The sequence below is a fragment of the Stegostoma tigrinum genome, chromosome 25, assembly GCF_030684315.1.
Source record: "Stegostoma tigrinum isolate sSteTig4 chromosome 25, sSteTig4.hap1, whole genome shotgun sequence".
NCBI classification, from domain to species: Eukaryota; Metazoa; Chordata; class Chondrichthyes; order Orectolobiformes; family Stegostomatidae; genus Stegostoma; species Stegostoma tigrinum.
Window position 1 is genome coordinate 12,609,857 of NC_081378.1, and position 23,883 is coordinate 12,633,739.

The following is a 23,883-nucleotide window of genomic DNA, read 5'->3' on the forward strand; positions in this document are numbered from 1 at the left end:
ACTCCCTTATTATCTCTACCTTAAAAATCAATGACTGTCTCTGCCACTCTTGGAAAATACTTATAAGGACTCTCAACCCTCAGGGAAAATAAAAAGCTTTGTTTCCCTCTGAAATGGGAGATCTCTTGTTGTTACATTATCCTGTAGTTCTAGCCTCTCCCACAATGGTAGCTTTTCAGCATCCACTCTTGTCAAGTACTTGTGGGATCTTGTATGTTTCAGCTGGATCACCTGTCTTCCTTCTGAATTCCAAGGAATGCAAGTCTGCCGTGTTGAACTTTTCCTCACATGATAGTCCCCGCATACCATGAATTAGTTTTGTGAACCTTCTCTGAACTGCTTCATATGTCTGTCTTTAATGCCCAGTAAAATGGTAACAAAACGTATCTACTTGTATATTTCATTCCCCTTGCAATAAGTGACAACATGCTGTAGGCTTTCCTAATCACTTGCTGTACCTGCATACTAACTTTGAATCATGTACCAACACACTATACATAATCTTTCTCTTTAAAGAATGTGCTGCTTTCTACTTTTCAATTCCAAGTGTACAAGTTCACACTTCCCTATGTTAGACTGCATAGTCAATCAAACTTTTCTGTCACTTAACCAATTTATCTCTTCACAACTTACACTCCTATCTGTGCCAACAGCTCCTTCAGCCAAGTAATTGATATAGATTATAAATAGTCGAGGCATTCATGGCACTCCACTCATTGTAATCTTGCTAACCCAAAAGCAACCAGTTTGTGCCTTCTCTTTGTTGCCTCCTAGCTTATCTATTCGTAGACTCTTATTTTGTGTTGTATCCAGGTATTCTGTGCCTCGTCAAATGTCTTCTGGAAATCTAAGTACACCACATTCACTGGTTCTTCATTATTCAAATTGCTTTATTATGCTGTAACAAATGAATGAAACATGATTTCCCTTTCACAAATTTGTAATCTGATTGCATTGAGATTTTTGAAATACACTGCTATGACCGTCTTTACAGATTCACACATTTTCGTTACGACGGATATTGTCTGCAGTTTCCTGCTATCTGTGTCCTGTCTTAACCAGAGCAGTTACATTCACTATTTTCCAATTAGTTGTGCTGCTTCTGGAATCCAGGAATTTTGGAACATTAAAACCATGCATGTATTATCTTGGCAGCCTCCTCTTTTAAGCCTGAAATGATGATTTCTGTTAAGGACCTGGATACTTGTCAGTTATTAGTTCTATTAAATTTCCAAGTACCCTTGCCCTGTAATTGCCTTTGTTTCACCCTCCCTTTCAACTCAGTTATTTCTGGCATCGTACTTGTATCTTTGTCAGTGAAGACCAATGCAAAATATCTTCAATTCATCTGCCATTTTCTTATCTCATTAATTCTCCAATCTCTCTATCAATGCTCACTTTTCAGTGTTCCTTTTTCTAGTATAAGTTGCTCGCGAACATTATGTCTGACTCTAGTTCTCCCTCATTATTTTTTATGCATTTTTTATACTTTATGTAATCTTATGACCTCTTCATGGAATTGTATGCTTTTCCTTTCAATTTGAACCCATATTTAACTGACTAATGATGGCGCATCTTTCCCTTTGTCTTTCTCATTGGAATGTATCTTTGTTAAATGTTATTGTAAAAACAGTCTTTAATATGTATGGTGCATTTTTCGTTCATTGCTGCCGATCTGTCTTTCTACTGTCATCATTGGTCACCGAAAGTTTGAAGCACGAGTCTTAGCATTCTTCCTTTCAAACCAAATGGAAAGTGAATCATATTATGATCACTGCTTCCTGAGGCACCTTTGCTATCAGGGCATGAATTGACTCTCTCATTTCACATTACCAGACCTGGAATAATGACTCCTCTGCTCGGCTCAAGAACAGGATGTTCGAAGAAACTGCAAAAACGCTTCATGAAATCATCCTCTAGGCTACCTTTGTCATTTTGATTCAACAATTCTATATGTCGATTTAAAAGTCACCCATAATTATTGCCACGGTGTTTAAATGACTGGTCCAAATCAGTTTCTGTTAACAGTTTTTTGCCTTGCCCTGTCTCTTTAAATCACATCTTCCCCTCACGTGATGTCTTGCTCTCACCCTAGTTTAAAGCCACTTGGTAGAATGCTGGTCCCATACAGTTCAGGTAAAGACCATCCCAACAGTACAGCTCCCTTTTTCCATTGTACTCCTGCCAGTGCCTAATGCATCAGATTCCATTTCTCCTACATTATTTGTGCTCTAACATTGTTTACTTTATTGCCAGTTTGCTCATGGCTTAAGTAAATTATCTTCTTGAGATACACTTTTTAATCTTTGAGCCTCTCATTCTCACCTAGCACAGTGTTATCAGCTTTGCTAGCACTGCAGTGCAACCTCAATTTTTTTTTAAAAAGCGACCTATTTGGACATCTTGTGACACACCTGGGGGAAATGGAACCTCTGGCCTAGATGTGGGAAACTGCCACTACATCACAAGACATTCTCGTCCCCAAATCTTTGTATGCCCAAGATCCATGAACCCAACTGAGAGAGTTGTCTTGGATGATTGGAAATCAGCTGGACTTAAAAGCTTCCTTTTTTCCCCCCCTTCTGCTGTTTTAAGCTCAATGTTCCATCTCCACTTTTCACCTTTTGAGCTCTCATAAGAGCTCCATACACAGCAGATCTTGTACGGTCAGTTCACTCATTGGCAGTTTCTGCCATGCTGTCCTCTGCAGTGATGTGAAATGGCTAAAGATCCTGTTCATGGAAATTGTGCTCCTTTGTTCTGTAGATGATGTGATGGTAGTTGTTGTTTCTTCATTTTATTTTGTTTTCCCAGTGGAGATTCCTCCATAATGAGGCACTGCAAAATTTACATTAATTTGATAAATACAATTGCAATTGTTCTTAGTTAAAAGAGAGTAAGGATGAGTTGCAAATTAATGGCTGCTGTTCAAATCTTTAGACATAACTCTAACAGCTTATCAAGGATATCTTGGTGTTACATCCTACCATTCTTGCCTCTAACACCATCAAGTTCAAGGGCATTAGTGTTAGGAACACGTGTGAAAGTGACACAGACTCCGTTCTGCAGATCGCTTGCCACTCCTTCATTACTGGCCAATGTCCTGAAATTGCCCATCATCATGAGCGATGTTTACTTGGAATCACTGCACTTCCTTTTAGTGAAGTCCACCAACTCAGGCCAACTGTGGTTGGAAATAAATCAGCATTGCTGATGTCTCAAATGTCCCTGCACCAACAAAATGAACTTTATTTTTAAACAACCCGTGCTCCTCAACCGCTGGGTTGGTGTGTTGGGGCATTGTAATTCAGAGATTTTGGCAGTCAATTAATGTTCTTATGTGTTAACTTTGAGAGCAGGTCCACCTAAATGATCGTGAAGTCAAAGTCAGTACTCTTGTTCCAAAGCTCTGAAATTTTGGTTAAGGAAGTATTTGTTGGACACCAATCATTTTGAAAATTATAACAAATCTTTAAAGAGTATTGTCTGGTATTCTGCTTTCCATTACCCCTCACCCCACTGCATCCCAAAGCCAGCCCAGCTTGTCCCGCCTCCCTAACCTGTTCTTCCTCTCGCCTATCCCCTCCTTGCACCTCAAACCGCACCTCCATTTCCCACCTACCAACCTCATCCCATCCCCTTGACCTGTCTGTCCTCCCCGGACTGACCTATCTCTCTTCTCCCCCCCCCCCCCCACCCCCAACCTATACTCTCCTCTCCACCTATCTTCATCTCTACCCATCTTTGGTCTGCCTCCTCCCCTCCCCCTATTTATTTGTTTCAGAATCCTCTACCCATCCCCCTTTTCTGATGAAGGGTCTAGGCCTGAAACGTCAGTTTTTGTGCTCCTAAGATGCTGCTTGGCCTGCTGTGTTCATCCAGCCCCACACTTTGTTATCTTGGATTCTCCAGCATCTGCAGTTCCCATTATCTCTCTCACACAATTATGTTTAGAGTAATTTGCCAAACTCGGTAGTCTGCACCGTCCCTTGGTGAGGGATCAGTCTGGACATATCAGTATTGGTCTGGAGTTGTAATGGAAAGAGGAAGATGGATTGAGCGCTCTGATGAAGGGTCTAGGCCTGAAATGTCAGCTTTTGTGCTCCTGAGATGCTGCTTGGCCTGCTCTGTTCATCCAGCTCCAAACTTTGCTATCTGCTGAGATGGATTGATTGTTCTTGTTTCAGTTGAGAGAGAAGCAAAATATCAGGGTCACTATGCTAACATTTCTAGATCTGATGATCAACTGGGAGATGATTTATGCAAAAAAATCATTCATTACTTCCATTTTTAATAATAGTTGTGAATTTTCCAGTTTTGGCATAACCATGTAACCCTTAATTGGTGGTTCACAGGCACATTCCGTGGGCAAGGTCATTTGAATGTTCTAGGAAACGGCTATTTGGACTTGCCTGAAACCTCTGATCTTTGCATGGAGAACTGATCCAGCTGTGCCATTGTGAGAAATGGAAAAATAAAGACAGATTTAGCCCTACTGTCCACCACTGGAAGTAACAAAAAAAAGTCAATAATTCCACTGGATGGTTATGTTCAGAGTTTATATTTCAATAATGGTCATTTAATTTGCCAGTTAGTTGATTCTGAATCCTGATACTGCTGTCTTTGTTGGGTGCAAGTGAAAGAGAAATGGCACTGAATTGGAGTTTGGGGAAAACTGGCTGCAGTGAAGCCAGCTGTGAATGGTCCGTGCAAACTTTACTCCACAGGAACAAATCATGGGCACTATCAGAATGCAAGATTGTTGAGAGACAAGTCCTGCAGCTAGATAGAAATCGATTGTAACTGATATAATGCATAGCATTTCTAGTTCTGATAAACCAAGACCAGGAGATGATTTATGCAATAAAATATGAAAGATTAAAATGTTAGAGATTTAAGTGAACTAAACTAGTGGAACCTAAAACATGGATTCACAGTTGCAACTGGATTCAAAATACAATATAACCTCGACTAATAACTGAAATTGATTTGTCGAGGAACGTTAAGAATCGAACCTGGTTATACCAAGGGTTGTAAATGGTCCTCTCTGTGATCAGTTTGAATGACTGCATGTAGATCATCTTTTGACCCTAGTTGCAAACTGATTCAGTGCTTTACGTGTTTATATATTTCTGAAAGAAAAGTAACATGGTGAGACTTCGAATGCACAAGAAAAGTGAGGGATTGAACAGGCATCACGTTAATGTTAAAGAATGGGTTACAGAGCTGAATAACTGATTTGGAAAGAAGCAGGGAAATGCGATTGGAATAACTTGCTCATGCACATGTCAGACGTTAAACAGAGCTGTGGGCTGAAATGGCCTGTGTGCTATCTTGTTATAATTTTCCTTAAATCTCCTGTAAGGTTAATATATTTCTGGGTTTAACTTGTGCACTTAGAATCATGGCCTGATTTCAAATTATGCTGCAGTTAGAAAGGGAGGTGTTACTGAGGTTTGATCAGACTTTATCCTGGATTACTGGCCTGCAAGATAAAATTTCAGTATCGCAATGCTAAGGAATTTCTAGGACTCCCTATCATTTCTCTCTATTGGTTCCTGAGAGACTAAATACAGAAGTGTCCACTACCTCATCCCTCTTAGCGACTCTTAAAAACCCTTCATTACCCCAACCTCACCCGCTTAATCTCTCACTACCTGTCACGCAATCCAGATCACTAAAATATCCTGCTGTCTTCACTGAGGGCTCTTATCCCTATGTATTTCAACCCTCCCTCAGATACCCCTTACTCCTTCACAGCCTGAATTTGATGGTGCATTTGACAGTGAAGGTTGTATCTAAGATTAGAAAGGGATCATGATCAGTCAGACCTGATGAATGGCAAATAGAGTATAATTTGGATACGTGCGAGGTATTGCATTTTGGTAAAACAAACAAGGGGAGAACTTAATATAGTTTGTGTCACACACAGGTGCTTAACTGGGCGCTGTAACACACTTGCCCCTGCTCAGACCACTGAGAACGAGTTGGAGCAGCACGTTTGGGGTAGTACTGGATGTTAGTAAGACCTTATTTTTCAGTAATGTGCACAGTTCCAATCGACCTGCTAAAGCAAGGATATTGTTAAATTGAAATGGGTTTGGAAAAAATTTGAGTGTTTTGCTGGGACTCACGAGTTTGAGTTATAAGGAGAGGCTGAATAGTTGGGACTTTTTCACTGGAACATAGGAGGCTGAGGGTTGACCTTTATAGAGGTTTATAAAATCATGAAGGGCACAGATAAAGTGAATAGTGCAGGTGTTTTTCCATAGGGTGGAGGGGGGGTGTTTGAAATTAGGAGACATATATTTTTAAGATGAAAGGAGAATAATTTAAAATTGAGCTGACAGGCAATGTTTTCACGCAAAGGGTGGTTTGTATGTGGAATGAACAGCTTGAGGAAGTAATAGCTACAGTTACAACATTTAAAAGACACTTGGACAGGTACGTGACTAGGAAGGGTTGAGATGGATATGGGCCAAACGCTGGCAGGTGGGACTTGTTTAGTTTCAGAAACTTGGTCAGCATGGACGAGTTGGATTATTTCCATGCTGTATGACACTCTGATGACCGTTCAATCCCTTTTGTATAATCCAACTCTTCCACCCACCAGACTCCCCCCTCACTGTCCCACTATCCTATGCTTCTTTGCTAAAGATTGAAATGCAGAATGATTGCAGGTATCTTTGAAAAGGTACTATGTCCATCTTCACAAACCCACTCTCCCTTTGCCATCTTTGCATTCTGAAACACTTTTCATTCCCAGTCCTGGGACTAGGCTCCAACCCGATCCTGTATCCGTAATAGACTTAGCATTAAACTAAATCATTAATACCACCCACACTGTACAAAGGGTGGCTCCCAGTGGGATGTTATCCGGGTTACGTGGGCAGAAAATTCCTCAGGTCTTTCTTTTTAAGAAAAAGCCAGAGCGAGATGATAGAAATGACAGACAAGCAAATTTAATATCGCCTTTCTCTTTCCCTTTTGTTCACAGACTGTTATTTTTTGATTATAGAGCCCCCAGAGATGGGCAGCACAGAGTGGGAGACACAGTCATCTGCATTTTTGGAACAGTTAAAGTGACAATTAAAGAATTTAAACTCCCAACTTGCTGCAAGTTCTCGACACATTCTCAGTTTCTTATTCAGTGTCCTCATTTCATGTATTTCACTTTCTGCTCAAGTGGAGCCAAGTCCTGTTATGAACTGAGACTAAGAACATCTAGCAGTTTGTCTCATTTATTTACTTCCTTTTTACTATAAAGGAATTTAAGGATTCTTTTATTAGCTGCTGCATTTATTTGTTTACACAACTACTGATAACATGTACAGAAGTCATTTTCTAACATTATACCCTTTTGTGAAAACAGACTCATTGCATTGACATTGTTTAATAGTTTGAAAGTTGATTGCATTATTCAGGACTGCCTACTCAGATGTACTAATTACAGTTCATTTGTACTTTATGTTTCCCATGTCTGCCCTTCATCCTTGCTCAGATCACGCCTCCAGGAGCGTGGTTTGCTGTCCTCTGGCCATTCTTCGAGATCACTGATAGACTATTCAGCTAAAATAGGCATCACAGACAAACCTGATCTGATCCTTGTCATTAACACATTCACACGTTCTGGGAAACGGTTCACAGTAGTAACACTGACTGCTTTTTGCCTCCTGTCTTCGCTACTACTACTCTTCTAACCTCATCCAATTGTACTGCCTGTACAAATCAATTGGCTGTGGAGCAGTACACACACCAACTGAAGAAGGGTCACTGGACCTGAAACATTAACTTGCCACAGATGCTGCCAGACCTGCTGAGTTTTCCCAGCAATTTCTGTTTGAGTCATCAGGGAAATAGACACAGCCTGGCTTATTAAACAAACAATCATCTGTGGAGTAGCAATGATTAATTTATTGACTAAGATCAGTAATGGAAATTAAGTCAATGACTTAACAGTTTGATGTCTCTGCTGAGTGCCCCGATGGGTACTGAAGTTTGGGATTAGCTTATTTAATGATGAATAAAAGAAAACTTTCAGTCCTGATGAAAGATCACGACTTGAAGCATCGACACTACAGCTCCCCTGATGCTGCCTGACCTGCTGTGTTCCTCCAGCTCCACGCTGTATTGACTGACTCCAGCATCTGAAGTTCTTGCTGCCTCCAAAGGAAACGGTTTACTGTCCGAACCAGCTGCTACATATGGACTGTTTCGTGCATTTACCATAACCACTCTTTGTGCAGCGCAATTTAAAATGCCCTGGATTTTGTTTCTATTGGCCCATTACAATATACTATAAACTTAATCAGACATGTGCAGTGGTCTGTAAGCCTCGATCAGTAACTACTTTAAAGATTAAAAAAAGGATCTTCAAGTCATGGAATTAGTGTGTCTCTGGAACTGTCTCAAATGTTGAAGGTGGAGTGAATTGCAGTGAACAATTACTGCTGTCGCGCAAGAGGACAGTTTGAGTTCTGTGGAACCCCAGGAGTTGAATGAAGCTGTTGAGGGAAGAACGCTGGCAGCTGCCTTCTCTACAGATAATGGACTGGGTACCGTTTTCATCTCTCAGTCAGTAGCTTTAGATTTAAGTAGAGAGAAGACTTTGCTAAACTCTAAATGGACAGTCCACTGTAGTATGGAGGGACTGCTGACCTGTTGAAGGTGTCTTTTTCAGGTGAGATGTTAAATGAAGGTGCCTTGTCTCCTCTTTCAGATGGATGTATCACAATCCCACAACACTACATGAAAGAAGCCCTCAGTCAGCATCACAAAACGAGATTAGGTGGTCCGTTATTTCACCATTTGTAAGAATCAGGCATGAGCAAATTGATAGCGGTACTACAACAGCTGCATTTCAACATAGGCTTTAAAACACTTTGGGCTGCAGAGCGGCCAGGTAAGGTACTATGTAAATTGTAAATCTTCCTTCTGGATAGCTTGGCAATGTTGTCACCCTCTCAGTCCTTCACTGAAGAGACAGCTGTTCCAGACCTGCAAGTGAGGCTTGAACTCTCCACTTGTTGTCTCTGAGGAGAGAGACCAGATTGAGCCCAAAGTCACCTTCCCCAATGGGTCAGTTTTTTAAAAAAAATCTAAATGATTGTTTTAAAATGTTTAGAAATCAGACAAGAATTCTAATTTGTGGAGCGATGGTACTCTGAGAGGTTAGAAGCTCAGTATAAGCAGGAGGCCAGCAATGATGATATATAACTCAGCAGCACTTATCAATGATGAAGCATACTAAAGGCCAGGGGAATGTAAAGCTCAAACCCAGCTGAAGGTTCATTCATTCTATCCCAGTCATGTGATTAGCTACTTACACCGAGGTTGAGTGTTATGCATCCAACATTCACAGAAAAACTTCAAATTCACATAATCGATGGAAAATTTTAGAAAAATTATAGGTCTTAGCAGCTTAATCCTCTAGGGACTGGAAATGTTCCCAGTCAATTAATCCAGTATAGCTACTGAGGTGTCAAAAGATATCCATCTCTTTTTGTTTAAATGTAGAGCTTCACAATCAAACAATCTTTTCTGAAGTAGGGTCTTGACCTGAAACGGCAGCTTTCCTGCTCCTCTGATGCTGCTTGGCCTGCTGTGTTCATCCAGCTCTACACCCTGTTATCTCAGACTCCAGCATCTGCAGTTCCTACTATTGCTAATCATTCCAGACCCCCCACTGTACAAAAACATCTAGTGTTCTAAGTACATAATAACAATCTGATTTGTCTCCTCAGCACTAGGATTATTATGTTAGACAGTAGTTTCAGTGCTGTAATACGCCTTCAGTGAGGGCTCAGGTATTTTGTCTGATAAAATTATGACTGCAACAGGAGAATCTGGTTTTAACTATTTCCAGTTTTTGTCATGATTGGATCTAGAAGATAATTGGGCCAGTGCGGTGTTCCGGAAGATGATTGCATCCAGGAGGTTTTGTGGAATCAGACAAGTGGACAGGTAAGGTGTTCTGGAAGGGAATGATTGTACTGGTGTGATGTTCTGCAATGTGACTGAGCAGTGCAATGAGCTGATTGGGTGGCGTGGCATTCTCCAAAGCAATTGGATCAGTGTGGTGTTCTGGTAGCTGATTGGATAGTGGGTGTGTTCTGGAAAAGAGCGATTGAACGTTTGGTTTGTTTTCACTTTTTGTGATCCTTTTCAATATCAGCGCGTTGACTCTGTCCCTGACTAGTGATGTACGGCAATTGGAAGCTTGCTTTCAATGTGTTTCTTTTTTTCAAAGTTGCCAACCCTGATTCGCACAATGGTGGGCAGTTCATTGCATGACCCATAAAGATCCGTTTCCTTGCACCTTACTTTTCCAGCACTGGTCACACAACATTTTCACTCTTCCAGAGGTTCCCTTGCGAAGTGAGCATCACCTGTTTGTCTAATTTCTGGCCGTCACTGAAACAAGTCTTTGATTTCCTTTCATGGGGCTTCCCAAAGTGGGGTCATATGCTGAAAATTTGTAGTCACGATCCCTGAAGCACTAATAGCCAAGGTCGACAACAACAAACTGCTGGAGAAACTCAGCAGGTCTGGCAGCACGTGAAGGGAGAAAGCAGAGTTAATGTTTCAAGTCAGGTGACTCTTCAACAGGAAGTCTCCTTCCTGACTCTGAAGAAGTGACTGGACTCAAAGCTGTAATTCTCCTTTCTCCCCACAACCTGTTGAGTTTCACATGCGGTTTTTGTTTCAGATCTCCAGCATCTGCAGTTCTTTGGTTTATTTTATTGCCCACGGTGGAGTTTTGACAATAACGACATCGGTAATCTGCTCGGCCAGGCCCAACATTCTCTTAGTTCACAACAAGAGGGATCGCAATGTCCTATCAGAGAGTTCTATAAGTACTAAACAAAAGTGTTCAAAGAAAATGTTGATTGGGGGAAAAAACATCACTATTTACGAATGCCCCTGACATTTTGCTCACGCCAATGACCTGCAATTTGCAGAGTCCCATTAGACATCTGGTGGTACATGTAATGAATTTGCTGGAAATATTCTCCCTTGGAATAATTTGTTCAATTTGACTGTCTCAGCCCTTAGCACTTTTGTTTTTAAAAATGATGAGAGAGTGCATTCTGTTTCTTACATCCTTCATGGGATGTAAGTATCACTGGCATGGCCAACATTTATTGCCTATTCCTAATTGGACTGGAACTAAACAGTATTCTTGGGCTATTTCAGGGGGACATTTGAGAATCGACCACAGTGATGTCAGTCTGGAGTCACCTCGAGGACAGACCGGATAAAGACGGTGGATTTCTTTCTACAAAGGGCATTGGTGAACCAGACAGGGGTTTTGTACCAATCCGTAATTTTAAGGCTACCATTTATGACTTAAACATTTTGCTCCAGATTACTTTATAAACTTGATATTCAAATTTAACATCCTCCGGCAGGATTTGAACACGTGTCTTCGGAGCATGAATCCGAGTTTTGAGATTACTAGTAAAGTTAGTTATGTTTGTAACAGACCTCCATAAATCCTGGAACATCTGATTTCCCAAATAAAACCAACCCTATATATTTTTTTAAAAAATGGTGTTCAGGAAGTTGATGCTGGGGTGAAAAAGTTTGAGTTCGGTTCTGTTGGCAGTATAGATCTCTATATATTGAAGCAATCATATAGGAGTGCAGTGGGGCTGTAGGGAGCAGTCGCATTACGCTTCAGCTGCTTTATAAGTGAGTGTCCTCCTCCTCCAGCTCATCCTTAGTCAGGCTGTCCATGGGAACAATCCAATTGTCCATGTTGTCCTGCATGTTGACCTTTGAACTGGGCTTCTCCTGCATCTCTGGCTCACTCTCGGTGATATCCATGGCCAAGTTATCGTGGCAACCGTTGTCCACAGGCTGAATCTCCTCGGTCAGGTACTGCAGAAGGAACAGTGAAACAATAACAGAAGAGGTTTTACTGGAGCTTTCAATCTCCACCAGGATTGGTTTCATCTGCATGCAGTGTGCATGGAGGGGTGGTGACAGAATGCTGTGTTAAAGTTCTGACTACAGCTCACGATCTAGCGATGTCTGCCAGAATACGCACCCTTTGGATTTAAGAAGCAGGGCTTTGGGGTCAATTATTGAACACAGCTTGTGGGATCTTGTTGCGCTAACATTGACTACCTCTCTTTCCCATATTACAGTGGGGGACTGCTGCTTTAAAAGGGGAGTCTCACCCGCTGCAAAACCCCCTGCGGAATGGCCTGATGTGGTGAACAGTGCTATGAGAATGCAGGTCTCCTGGTTTCCCAGGTAATGAGCAGTTCAGGATTCAACAAGTGCAAGATCCCCATCTGCTGCTCAGAGCTTGCAATAGCTTCCCTCTGTTTCTGGAAATAAGGTGTGCAGACCCAAGGCAAGAGCAGCAGAGGGAGCCATCTCTGAACTTTTGCAATAACAACTTGTATTCATATAGCACCAATGCTTTATTTAAATATGCGTCACAGGAGAATTGCAAACCTAGATATTGCAAAAAATAAACCATCTTAGGAGATATTACAGCAGATGACCTAATGATTGGCCAAAGAGGTAGGTTAAAACATCCAAAAGGTGAGCAAGGTGACGATACAGAGAAAATTTAGCAGAAATCTTCCAAGTTTAGGGCCTAGTCAGATAAAGGCACTGCTGCCAACAGTTTACCAATTAAACTCAGGCATCCTGAAGCTGCTTGAATTCAAGGAATTGAAAGATCTGAAGGCTGGAGATGATTGTAAAGATAAGACAGGAGTCAGGCCCCATTTGGATTTGAAAAGGTGGATGAGAATCTTAAAGTCGAGGCATTGTTTAACCAGAGCATTTCATAGGGTGGACAGTGAGAGTCTTTTTCCGAGGATGATTTCTTCAGCTTGTACAGGGGGGCATAGCTACAAATTGAGGGGTGACAGATTTAAGACAGATGTCAGAGGCAGGTTCTTTACTCAGAGAGTGGTAAGGGTGTGGAACGCCCTGCCTGCCAATGTAGTTAACTCGGCCACATTAGGGGCATTTGAACAGTCCTTGGATAAGCATATGGAGAATGATGGGATGGTGTAGGGGGAGGGGCTTAGATTAGTTCACAGGTCAGCACAACACCGAGGGCCAAAGGGCCTGTTCTGCGCTGTATTCTTCTGTGCTCTATGTTCTAGAAGGCAACATATACCAATAAATGCAAATGTGATGGGTGAGCAGGATCGAGCGCAGGTTTTTTCTGCACTCTGCAGTTTTGGACGGTTTGAAGTTTATTCAGGTAGAATCATAGATTCCCTGCAGTGTGGAACCAGGCCCTTTGTCCCAACAAGTCTACAGTGACCCTTGGAGCACCCACCCAGACCCATCATAGTAATCCACCTAATTCTCACAGCCCTGAACACTATGGGCAATTTAGCATGGCTGATCCCCCTACCCTGCACATCTTTAGATTGTGGGAGGAAACCCACGCAGACACAGGGAGAATGTGCAAACTCCACACAGATAGCTGCCTGAGGGTGGAATCGAGCCCGGGTCCCTGGCGCTGCGAGGCAGCAGTGTTAACCACTGAGTTACTATGCCGTGTGGGAGCCCAGTCACGTCTGGAGGCAATCACGGCCTGAATAAGGTTTCAGAGGAAATGTGCTGAGGCAGGCACAAAGGTGGACACTGTCATCAAAACAGTCTCTCTTCCCCTCTGTCACAATGTTGATATGTAATCGCTCAATGGCCCAGTCTCATTCAGAAGATGCTGGTGCTTGCTCTGAGGAGTTTTCTCAAGGAATAGTATTTATTGTTCGAAGCCAGATTTGTTACTAGTTGCTCAGGCAGTGGTAGCGTGAGAATTTAGTTGAATTAATTTCCTTTCTCTGCTGTTCTGTGGATTTGGTCTTTATGGATCAAAAACTGATTCTCCTCATCGTCCTATTGTAGTTTGTGGCTGTTCCCTTTCCTAAGTTATAACAATAACAGGTCCAAAACACTTCATTAGCAGTAAAGTAGATTGGGACATTCTGCAGTTATGAAAGGCAATATATAAATCTGAGGCATTATTTTACTGGCAGTGCTATGAGAGAGAGAGAGAGAGAGACGGAGAGAACGCAAAGGAGGCATTAGTCTATGTGTTTCCATTCATAGAAGCCTCTCGCCATGAAAATAAAAGCAATATAGATGCTGGAAAAGCTCAGCAGGTCAGGCAGCATGTGGGGAGAGAGAAACAAAGTTAATGTTTCTATTTGAGTTGAATTGGGTCCCGAAGGGGAGACATTCTGTTTCTGATTTGTCTGGCAGCACATAGCTATCACTGGCCAGGCCAGCACCTGTTACCCATCCCTAATTGCTAAGGAGAATGTGGGACTAAGCCATCTTCAAGAACTGTTGCAGACCATTTGGTGTGGACCGCAGTTAAGAAATGAGTTCGAGGACTTTGACCCAGTGACACTGAAGGAACGGCGGTACATTTCCAAGTCAGGACGGTGTGTACCTTGGAGTGGAGCTTGCAGCCAGTGGTGTTCCTGTGCCCTTGTCCATCTTGGTGGTAGTGGTCACAACTTTGGAAGATGATGTCTAATGGGAATGGTGAAATTGTACAGTGCGTCGTCAGCACTGGAGCTGCACCCATCTAGACAGATGGAGCATACACTGCCATACTCCTGACTTCAGCCTTGTCGATGGTGGACAGGCTTTAGGGAGTTGAGAGGTGAGTTACTCTCTGCAGGATTCCTAGCTTCTGACCTGCTGTTATAGCCACAGATTTTATATGGGTGGTCCAGTTCAGTTTCTGGTTAAAGCTAAAGCACAGTATATTAATGGATTGAGGATTCAGTAACTGTAAGGGTGCTGAAAGTCAAAAGGGAGATGGTTGGATTGTTGAGGATATAAATGTGAATACACAAACAAGGGATGAGAATGGGCCACTTGGCCTACTGAGCCTGCGCTCTGATTCAATAAAGATCATGGCTGATCTGATTTTAACCTCAACTCTACACTAGTGTATAATCCCTCTCAATAATCTTTCATCCTCTTGGTCATCAAGAATCTAACTCTTCTTTAAAAATATTTAAAGATTTTATATCCAACGCCTTTTGAGAAAGGGAATTTCAAAGTCTCTCAATGCTCTGAGACAGAAAGATTTCCTCATCTTGGTTTAAGTTGGGTGCTCCCCTAGTTTTAAACTATGACCCTCTGTTCTAGAGTAGTGGGAACATGCTATTGAGTTGGATGCTCAGCCATGATCATAATATATGGCAGAGCAAGCTCAAAAAGGGCTGAATGGCCTCCTTTTGTTCATCCTATTCTCATACAAGAGGAATCATGCTTCCCAAATCCTCCTGGTCGAATCCCTTCAGGATCTTGTATGTTTCAGTTCAGCCATCTGTTTTTCCTCAACTGCAGAGAATACAGACGTCCAAGACTTCCTTGCTCCTACATACCGCACCCTTGCTAATGAAGGTAAGCATCCCGTATGCCTTCACCACTGTGTCCAACTGTGTTGCACCTTCAAGTGTCTGTGGATTTGTATACCAAGGTCCCTTTGTTCCTCAGTACTCCTTCGGAACCTACCATTTATTGTGTACATCCTTCCTTTCTCAGACCTCCCAAAATGCATTGCCTCGCACTCATCTGGACTAAAGCTCATCTACTACCATTGCTTTGCCCAATCTCGGACTGTAGTGAGGAGAATGGTCTCAGGCTATCAACAACAATGCCAATTTTTGTGTCATCTACAAACTTACTGATCATACTTTCTACGTTCATATCCAAGACATTAATGCACATAAACAACAAAGATCCCAACACTAGCACTTTCCTCCCTGGCCTCACATTGCAGCCTGGGACACACTGGGATTTATGTACCTTTGTGCATGTTTTAAAACATCTGATACTCCCTCCTGAATAATCTGAGCATGTTCCACCTCCAACTCCTCTTTTGTCTTTCTCTTTTGTGAAAATACAGGTGAGAAGTATTGATTTAAGACCTTACCCATGTCTGTTCACTTCATGTACAGGTTGCCTCTTTGGTCTCTAATGCGTCTATTCACCCTCACTGGGTCAAAATATTGGAACTCCCTTCCTAATACTCTGAGGACTGCTACAATATTGGTGGAAATTCTGAACCAAAAACAAAGCGCTGGAGAAATTGTTGCTCTGGAATGAGTAGCCTGGTGGCTCAGTGGTTAGCACTGTTGCCTCACAGCACCAAGGACTCGGGTTCAATTCTACCCTGGGGCAACTGTGTGGAGTTTGCACATTCTCCCCGTGTCTGTGTGGGTTCCCTACGGGTGCTCCGGTTTCGTCCCCACAGTCCGAGGAGATGCAGTGTAGGTGGATTGGCCGCAGGGAATGGAGGGGGAGGACATAGAAGGGATGTTGTTTGGAGGGTTGACGTGGACTCGATGGGCCAAATGGCCTGCTTCCACGTATTATTCTGTGATAACATTGAAAACATTGCTCTCTTTGTAGAGTAAGAGGCTCATAAAAGCGTTACCTCCAGCGTGATTAGGGATGAACCCAAACGTGCCATGCAAGTATAAAAATCAAGTACTTGTTGCCTCGCCTTGGGGGATAATTGACGGTCAAATAACTTTAATTTTTTTTTAAAAACTAAACTCTACGCTGTTTGTTGCTGGCACCCTTCACAGGATGTTTTGTGAACACTTACTTGGTCCTTCTTTTTCTGTGACTTGCGTTGCGAACACCTGTACACGATGGCAGATAGGAAGATAAGCAGCAGCAGTGAGCCAGTCACGACCATGGCAATGCGCTTCTTGAGCTCAGATGGTGTTTGCAGTTCATTTCTGTGCTCTTGGTTAGCAGAGAACTGAATGCCCAGCTTCATAAAAACAGAGAGGGGAACAGTAAGTACCACTGACAATTCAACCAAACAAAAGAAAAAGTTACACCAAGGCTTGGAAAGTATTCCCCAACCATTCTTCTGGTTTAAGTCACTGAAGCGAATGCAGAAAGCAAAATGTTTCAGGTCCATCAGCAGTGGAAGAGATGCGATGGATTTTTAAGCAGAGTTGGCAAAATTGTGATGGGAAAGAACAAGGAGGTGGAGATAACACGGTGTGGAGCTGGATGAACACAGCAGGCCGGGCACTGTCAGAGGAGCAGGAAGGCTGACGTTTCAGGTCTGGACCCTTCTTCAGAGTGGGTCCAGACCTGAAATGTCAGCTTTCCTGCTTCTCTGATCCTGCCTGGCCTGCTGTGTTCATCCAGCTCCACATCTTGTCATCTCAGTTTCTCCAGAATTGGCAGTTCCCACTACCTCTGACAAGGGGTAGAGCTCTCCTTTTAATGTGGTGGGCAGGAGTGATGACAGAAGCTCATCTCGTTTTGAGGATGACAGTTCCTGACGGCTGTGACTGCGCAGGCTGATGCTCAACCCACAGAGCTCTGAATACACAGGGCAGGATGTTCCTTCACGTATTGGGATTCTGGGGAGGGTGAGGGAGCGTTTGCTTTCTTTTCCTTGCCCCCTCCGTCACTGTTTGTAATGAAACTTGATGGCTGAGTTGCCACCATTTTCTCGATTGCTGGCAATCCCCTCCCTGTCACAAACATCACTGCTGCTAAGCTTCAAGGAGAGCTTTCAGGGTTGATGTTAAAGAATTTTCATGGTCCTCTCCTGGATTGCTGACCATTTGAAAATTGAGAAGACAGGTCTTGATGGGAAAGATAGTTTTCGGCCATTCAGACTGTCCAAACCAATGAAGTTGATTTTTGAGGCGTTTTGACCGGATGCTGTTAGAGGCTATGAGAAGGATGCTGGCATCTTTCTGACCATCCTCCCAATGTATCCACAGAATGTGGCAGGTGCATTGCTGGTGGAATTTCTCTCGTGCTGTTATGTGTTCCCACTACACAATCCCGCTGTTATTACCGTGCAGGAGTGTCCTGACAACCAATGGTCTGACAAAGAACTTTTCAGAGGTCTTTGTTATCAAAGACTTACTGCCCTAGTTTACAGAAGGTGAGTGCAGTTGATCCAGGGTTGGATCTCTTCTTCATCATTGGTGTCCATTTGGGGAAGGTGGTTTTAAGAAGTGCTCAACGAATTTGAAAGACTCTCCTTCAACATATATCAGCCAATGCCAGGTCGGCCAAATACTCCTCTTCTGACGTGAGTTTCCTTTCAGCAACATTCCAGGACAGGCCGAGTTTCTTGTTTTCTGAATCGGAGAGGTCAAGAATGGATTGCACACGTGGTGCAGAGTGTGGAAAGGGGCTGCAGGTATCTGCACGCTGTAGACTGTGTATGTCAATGGAGGCTAGTTTGGTTTTGACATGAGGCGAGTGAGGTTAAGAGTTTTCTATCAAATGTGGCACTAGAAATGATACAAAGTTGAAGAAGGGAAGAGCCTCTGTTAAGTATTGTAAGTAATGGAGAGGCTTTTACACAGTCTGTGGCCCAGATTTTGAAACCACTTATTTTGAACTAGTGATGTAGACAATGGCAGTGATATCATCATAAAAGAACTGCATGGAAGTGATAATGCTGCAGGAAAATGGGATACCATGGTAATGAGACAGGGAAGTAGGAAGTACATGCTCCCTTCTGAGAGTGGAAGGGATGATCCTGCTCCCCCTCATCCACAGGTCACAAGGGAAGCAATGGTTTGGCAGCCATCCAAATGCCACCGGCTTTTATGCCACAGCAATTAAAATGTCAAATATGGATTAGGCCATTCAGCCCATCAGATCGGCTCCACCATTTGCTTACAGCTTATATGTTTTTCAACCCCATTCTCCTGCCTTCCCATAGCCCTTGATCCTATCGCTAATCAAGAACCTAGCTATCTCTGTCTTAAATAAACTCAATGACTTGGCCTAAACAGCCCTCTACGACAATGAGTTCTGCAGATTCACCAGTCTCCAGCTGAAAAAATTCCTCCTTGTCTCAGTTCTAAAGGGCTGTCCCTTCACCCTGAGGCTGTGCCCTCGGGGCCCAGTCTCTCCTACTAGTGGAAACATCTTCTCCAATGTCCACTCCAGCCAGGCCCCCTCAGTATTCTGTAAGTTTTAATCAGATCCCATTGTCATCCTTCTAAACTCCATCGAGTACGGACCCAGCGTCCCTGAGCGCTCCTCATTTCACAAACCCTTCATCCCTGGGGTCATTCTTGTAAACCTCCTCTGGATCCAGTCCGACATCAGCATACCTTTCCTGAAACTGACCAGACCATTATACAGCCTCAGCCCTACATTCCTACATTTGTATTCTAGTCCGCTCAAAATGAATACTGACGTTGCATTTGCCTTCCTAACTGCCAACCGAGCCTGCATGTTCACCTCAAGAATGCTGAACTAGGACTCCTAAGTCCTATTGTGCTTCAGCTTTACGAAATCTTTCTCCATTTAGAAAATAATCTATGCCTCTATTCTTCCTACGAAACTCAAGCTCACACTTACCCGCACTGTGATTCATCTGGCACTTCTTTGCTCATTATCCAAGCCTCTCCAAATTCTTCTGCAGCCTCCACACTTCCTCAGAACTAACTGTTTCTCTACCTGCAAACTTTGTAACAATGCCCGCACTTCCTTTTTCCAGATTGTTAATGTATTTCATGTATTTCAAGGAGACACGCAGAACTCCACTTGTCACCGGCTGCCATCCTGATAAAGACCCCTTTATCCTCACTTTCTGCCTCTGTCAGTCAGCTAATCCTTTATCCATGCCACTACCTTGCCCTAACAGTGTGGGCTCTTATCTTATTTTGCAGCCTCCTATGCAACACCCCCACCAAAGTCTTTCTGGAAATCCAAACAGATCATGTCCACCGCTTTTCCTTTGTCTAACTTGCTTGTCACTTCCTCAGAGGATTCTAACAGATTTGTCAGGCATGACCTCCCTTTGATGATGCTGTGCTGACTCAGTCCTATTTTATCATGCATTTACCAAGTACTCTGCAATCTCATCCTTAATAATGGACTGAAAATCTTACCAATGACCAAGGTCTGGCTAATTGGCCATAGTTTCCTGTCTTTTTTCTCTCTCTCTCTCTCGCGCTCTCCTTAAACAGGGGTGTTAAATTAGCTGTTTTCCAGAACTCCGGGACTCTCCTTAACTCTAGTGATTCCTGGAAGATCACCACCAACGTCTCTACAATCTCCTCAGCTATCTCCTTCAGAAATCTGGGATGTGGTTCATCTTGGCCAGGTGATTCATCCACCTTTTCATCTTTCAGCTTCCCCTAGCACCTTCTCCAGTCCATTCACATCTGTCCCCCGACTCTCGTAGTTCTGGTATGCTGCCACAGTGAAGACTGATGAAAAGTACCTATTCAGTTCCTCCGCCATTTCTTTGGCCCCCATCACTACTTCTCCAACTCCATTTTCCAGCGCTACAATGCCCACTCTTAACTTTCACGTATCTAAAAAAGAAATCTTGCAATCTTCTTTTACGTTATGAGCTAGCTTACCCTTGTATTTCATCATCTCTCCCCATATTGCTTTTTTAGAGTGGATGAGTGACTGTTTCACTAAATTTTCTTTAGGACGACAAATTCAAGATATCACCAGTGCATGACCAAAAGTCAACCTACAGCAGGAGGACAGTAGCATTTCAAGAAGGCAGCTAACCCCCACCTTCTCAAGGGCAACTAGGGATGGGCAAGAAATGCTGGCTCAGCCCAGTGCCACCCATATTCCATGAGTGAATAATAAAAAAATGTTGTTTGCCCCTTGACTGCCATATTCCAGTATACTTGGTGTTCCTCAACAAATTATGCCTGACACTGGTGCACCCTACAAAGACATGCAGGAAATGGTGTGTTCAACATACCATCTTTTCTCTTCACTACTCTCCATTGAATGGTCTCATAATGCATTGTTCATACTGTAAAATTTACAATCATTAAAGCTACAGTGTTTTTCCAACTTTTTTTTGGATTGCTATGTTAAATCTATGTGTTACTTGTCCAGGTTTGCCTTCACTAGTAGCTCTTGTGTTTGGGTGACAGATTCCCTTCCATACTCTCATCACCCAAACACATGGACATAAACACATCATTGGAATGAAGAGGGAAACATCAAGCAGTTTATGCCAACTTGGATCAGGATAAAACGTAGGAATCTGAGATTTTCACACCAACACATGGGTACCTGGATGGGAGCTATGTTATTTCATCCAGCCTAGGTCATATGACACGATAGTCAGCAATGGTCAAGTCCTGTGAAGAAACAGACAATCTATCCAAATTGCATTTCATCAACCATGCATCATACAGAATGAATATGTCATGCCAGACAACAACCACACATGTATGACAAATGATATTCATCAATCCATGATGACAGATAGCAAGCTGCAGACTGAAGCTAGACTGCAAGGCTGTGATGATTGTGTATGGACCTGTGGTATGTCCAACAACATGTTATCAAAACGCACAGAGAGAATTGGGGATACATATCTGAAACAGATTTCTATCCTTTAAAGGGAAAAGGTGCAACGCTTTTAAAAGCTGCGACCATTAAAATAGTGAGGTGGAATATATCCGAGAGTGATGAGGCAATCCTGGAAGGAATGTAATTAATTAACAACTTTTCCTTCACCTTTGATTTTCCACTGTCTACTTTTCTGTTTTATTAAGGTAATCAGTCTAAACATTGCACATTGCAAAGAAATAGGAGATGTACTAATACTGAAAATTACCTCTTTCAGTTCGTTCTTTGTTTCACTCAGAACATTTTTGATGTCATTTGTATTCACTGTGAAGGAAAGGACAACATTTTAGAGATTAACAACAGCTATGATCTTGATTGTGGTGAGGTTCAGAATTCAGTGTGATCAAGGGTTATGCACTGAGGAACTTCTACGCTCTCTTCATGCTCAGTCGATTCAGGTAGAATCGATTTCTAAACCGATCTTTTCCCAGTCAGTTTACAACAGTGACCCTGTATTGATTATAATGCCTTTGACAAAGTAAAACATTTCAAGACATTACTACAAAAACAATGTTGTTGGAAAAACGCAGCGGATCTGGCAGCATCTGTGGAGGAGAAAACAGAATTAAGGTTTTGGGTCTGGTGACCCTTCCTCAGAACTGATGGTGGCTGGGAAAGCGTCAGTTTATATGCAGACAATAGGGAGGTGGGTGGGATAGGAAGTAAACAATAGGATAGAGCTCAAAGAGAGAGAGAGAGACAGTTGGACAGACAAAGGAGTTGCTAACGATCAGGCTGGGAGGGTGAACAGTTGTTAATGGGGACTGTTAGTGACTAACAGCAGGGGGTGTGCAGGCTATGTGGTAACAAGGCCTGGTGTGTGGGGTGGGGGGCTGGGACATGGCAGAATTTAGGCCCTAAAATAATTGAACTCAATATTGAATCCAGAGGGCTGCAGGGTCCCCAAGTGAAAAATGAGTTGTTGTTCCTCCAGCTTGCGTTGGGCTTCGCTAGAACACTGTAGCAGACCAGAGACAGAGATATTGGCCAGGGAGCAGGGTGGTGCATTGAAGTGGCAGGCAACAGGTAGTTCAGGGTCATTTTTGCGAGCAGAACGTAGATGTTCTACGAAGCGCTCACCAAGTCTGCGCTTCATTTCTCCAGTGTAGAGGAGACCACATGGTGAGCAGCGAATGCAGTCGACTAGATTCTGGGAAGCGCAGGTGAAGTGTTGCTTCACCTGGAAGGTATGTTTGGGCCCTGGGATACTGGGAGGGAGGAGATAAATGCGCAGGTGTTGCACCTTCGCTGGTTACAGGGGAAGGTGCTGTGGGGATATGCTGGGGGTGAAAGAAGTGTGGACCGGAATGTCCTGGAGGAAACGGTCCCTGCGGAGGATGGACAAGGGAGGGGAGGGGAATATGTGTCTGGTGGTGGCATCCTGCTGGAGGTGGTGGAAACCCTGTAACCGGTGAAGGTGCAACACCTGTGCATTTTTCTCCTCCCTACCCAGTATCCAATGTCCCAAACATACCTTCCACATGAAGGAACACTTCACGTGCACTTCCAAGTATCTAGTCTACTGCATTCGCTGCTCACAGTGTGGTCTCCTCTACACTGGGGAAACGAAGTGTAGATTTGGCAACCACTTCGCAGGACATCTACCTTCTGCTTGCAAAAAAGACCCTGAACTACCTGTTGCCTGCCACTTAAATGCACCACCTTGCTCCCTGGCCAACATCTCTGTCTCCGACTTGCTACGGCGTTCCAGCGGAGCCCAATGCAAGCTGGAGGAACAACACCTCATTTTCTGCTTGGGGACCCTACAGCCCTCCGGACTGAACTCTGAGTTCAATAATTTTCGGGCTTAAATTCTTCCCCATCCCAGTTCCCACCCCACCTCACTCTACACACCAGGCCTTGATATCATGTAGCCTGCCACTACACACCCCTGTTGTTATCACTAACAGTCCCAATTAATCACTACTCATCCTCCCAGCCTGATCGTGAGCAACTCCTTTGTCTGTCCAACTGCCTTTCTCTCTCTTTGGGCCATATCCTATCGTTTACTCCCTACCCAACCCACCTCCCTATTTTCTGCATGTAAACTAGCCACCATCAGTTCTGAGGAAGGGTCACCGGACCTGAAACGTTAACTCTGTTTTCTTCTGTATTAGAACTGCTTTAGAACATTATTTCAATGAGCCACCACACACTGCAGCACAGAGGAACTACGAAGAGCAGAAGAAAATCACCTATACAGCGTATTCAAAAAGAATGGGTACCCTATGAACACAGTCCGCCGATTTTCTCAGCAACAAACCCAAACAAACAGACAGACACAACGGGCCCAGAAACCATAACCACTCGCCCCTACATCAAAGACATTTCCGAAATGACTGCCAGACTACTCGGACCTCTTGGCATCAGGGTAGCCCACAAACCCACCAACACACTAAAACAGCAGCTAATGAACTTAAAAGACCCGATACAGACAACAAGCAAAATGAACGTCATCTACAAAATACCTTGCAAAAACTG

At 43.2% G+C, this 23,883-nt stretch overlaps 1 protein-coding gene across 1 annotated transcript in view; it reads right to left on the minus strand.

The window, feature by feature from the left end:
- Window positions 1–3,791: 3,791 nt before the first annotated feature.
- podxl (podocalyxin-like) overlaps window positions 3,792–23,883 on the minus strand; it is a 155,861-nt gene continuing 135,769 nt past the window's right edge. The window contains exons 6-8 of the mRNA XM_048554169.2: window positions 21,611–21,666; window positions 16,616–16,786; window positions 3,792–11,883 (exon numbers count right to left, since the gene is read on the minus strand). Of these exons, the coding sequence (XP_048410126.1) occupies window positions 11,689–11,883; window positions 16,616–16,786; window positions 21,611–21,666 (422 nt within the window). The 3' untranslated portion in view covers window positions 3,792–11,688. The remainder of the gene's footprint in view (window positions 11,884–16,615; window positions 16,787–21,610; window positions 21,667–23,883) is intronic.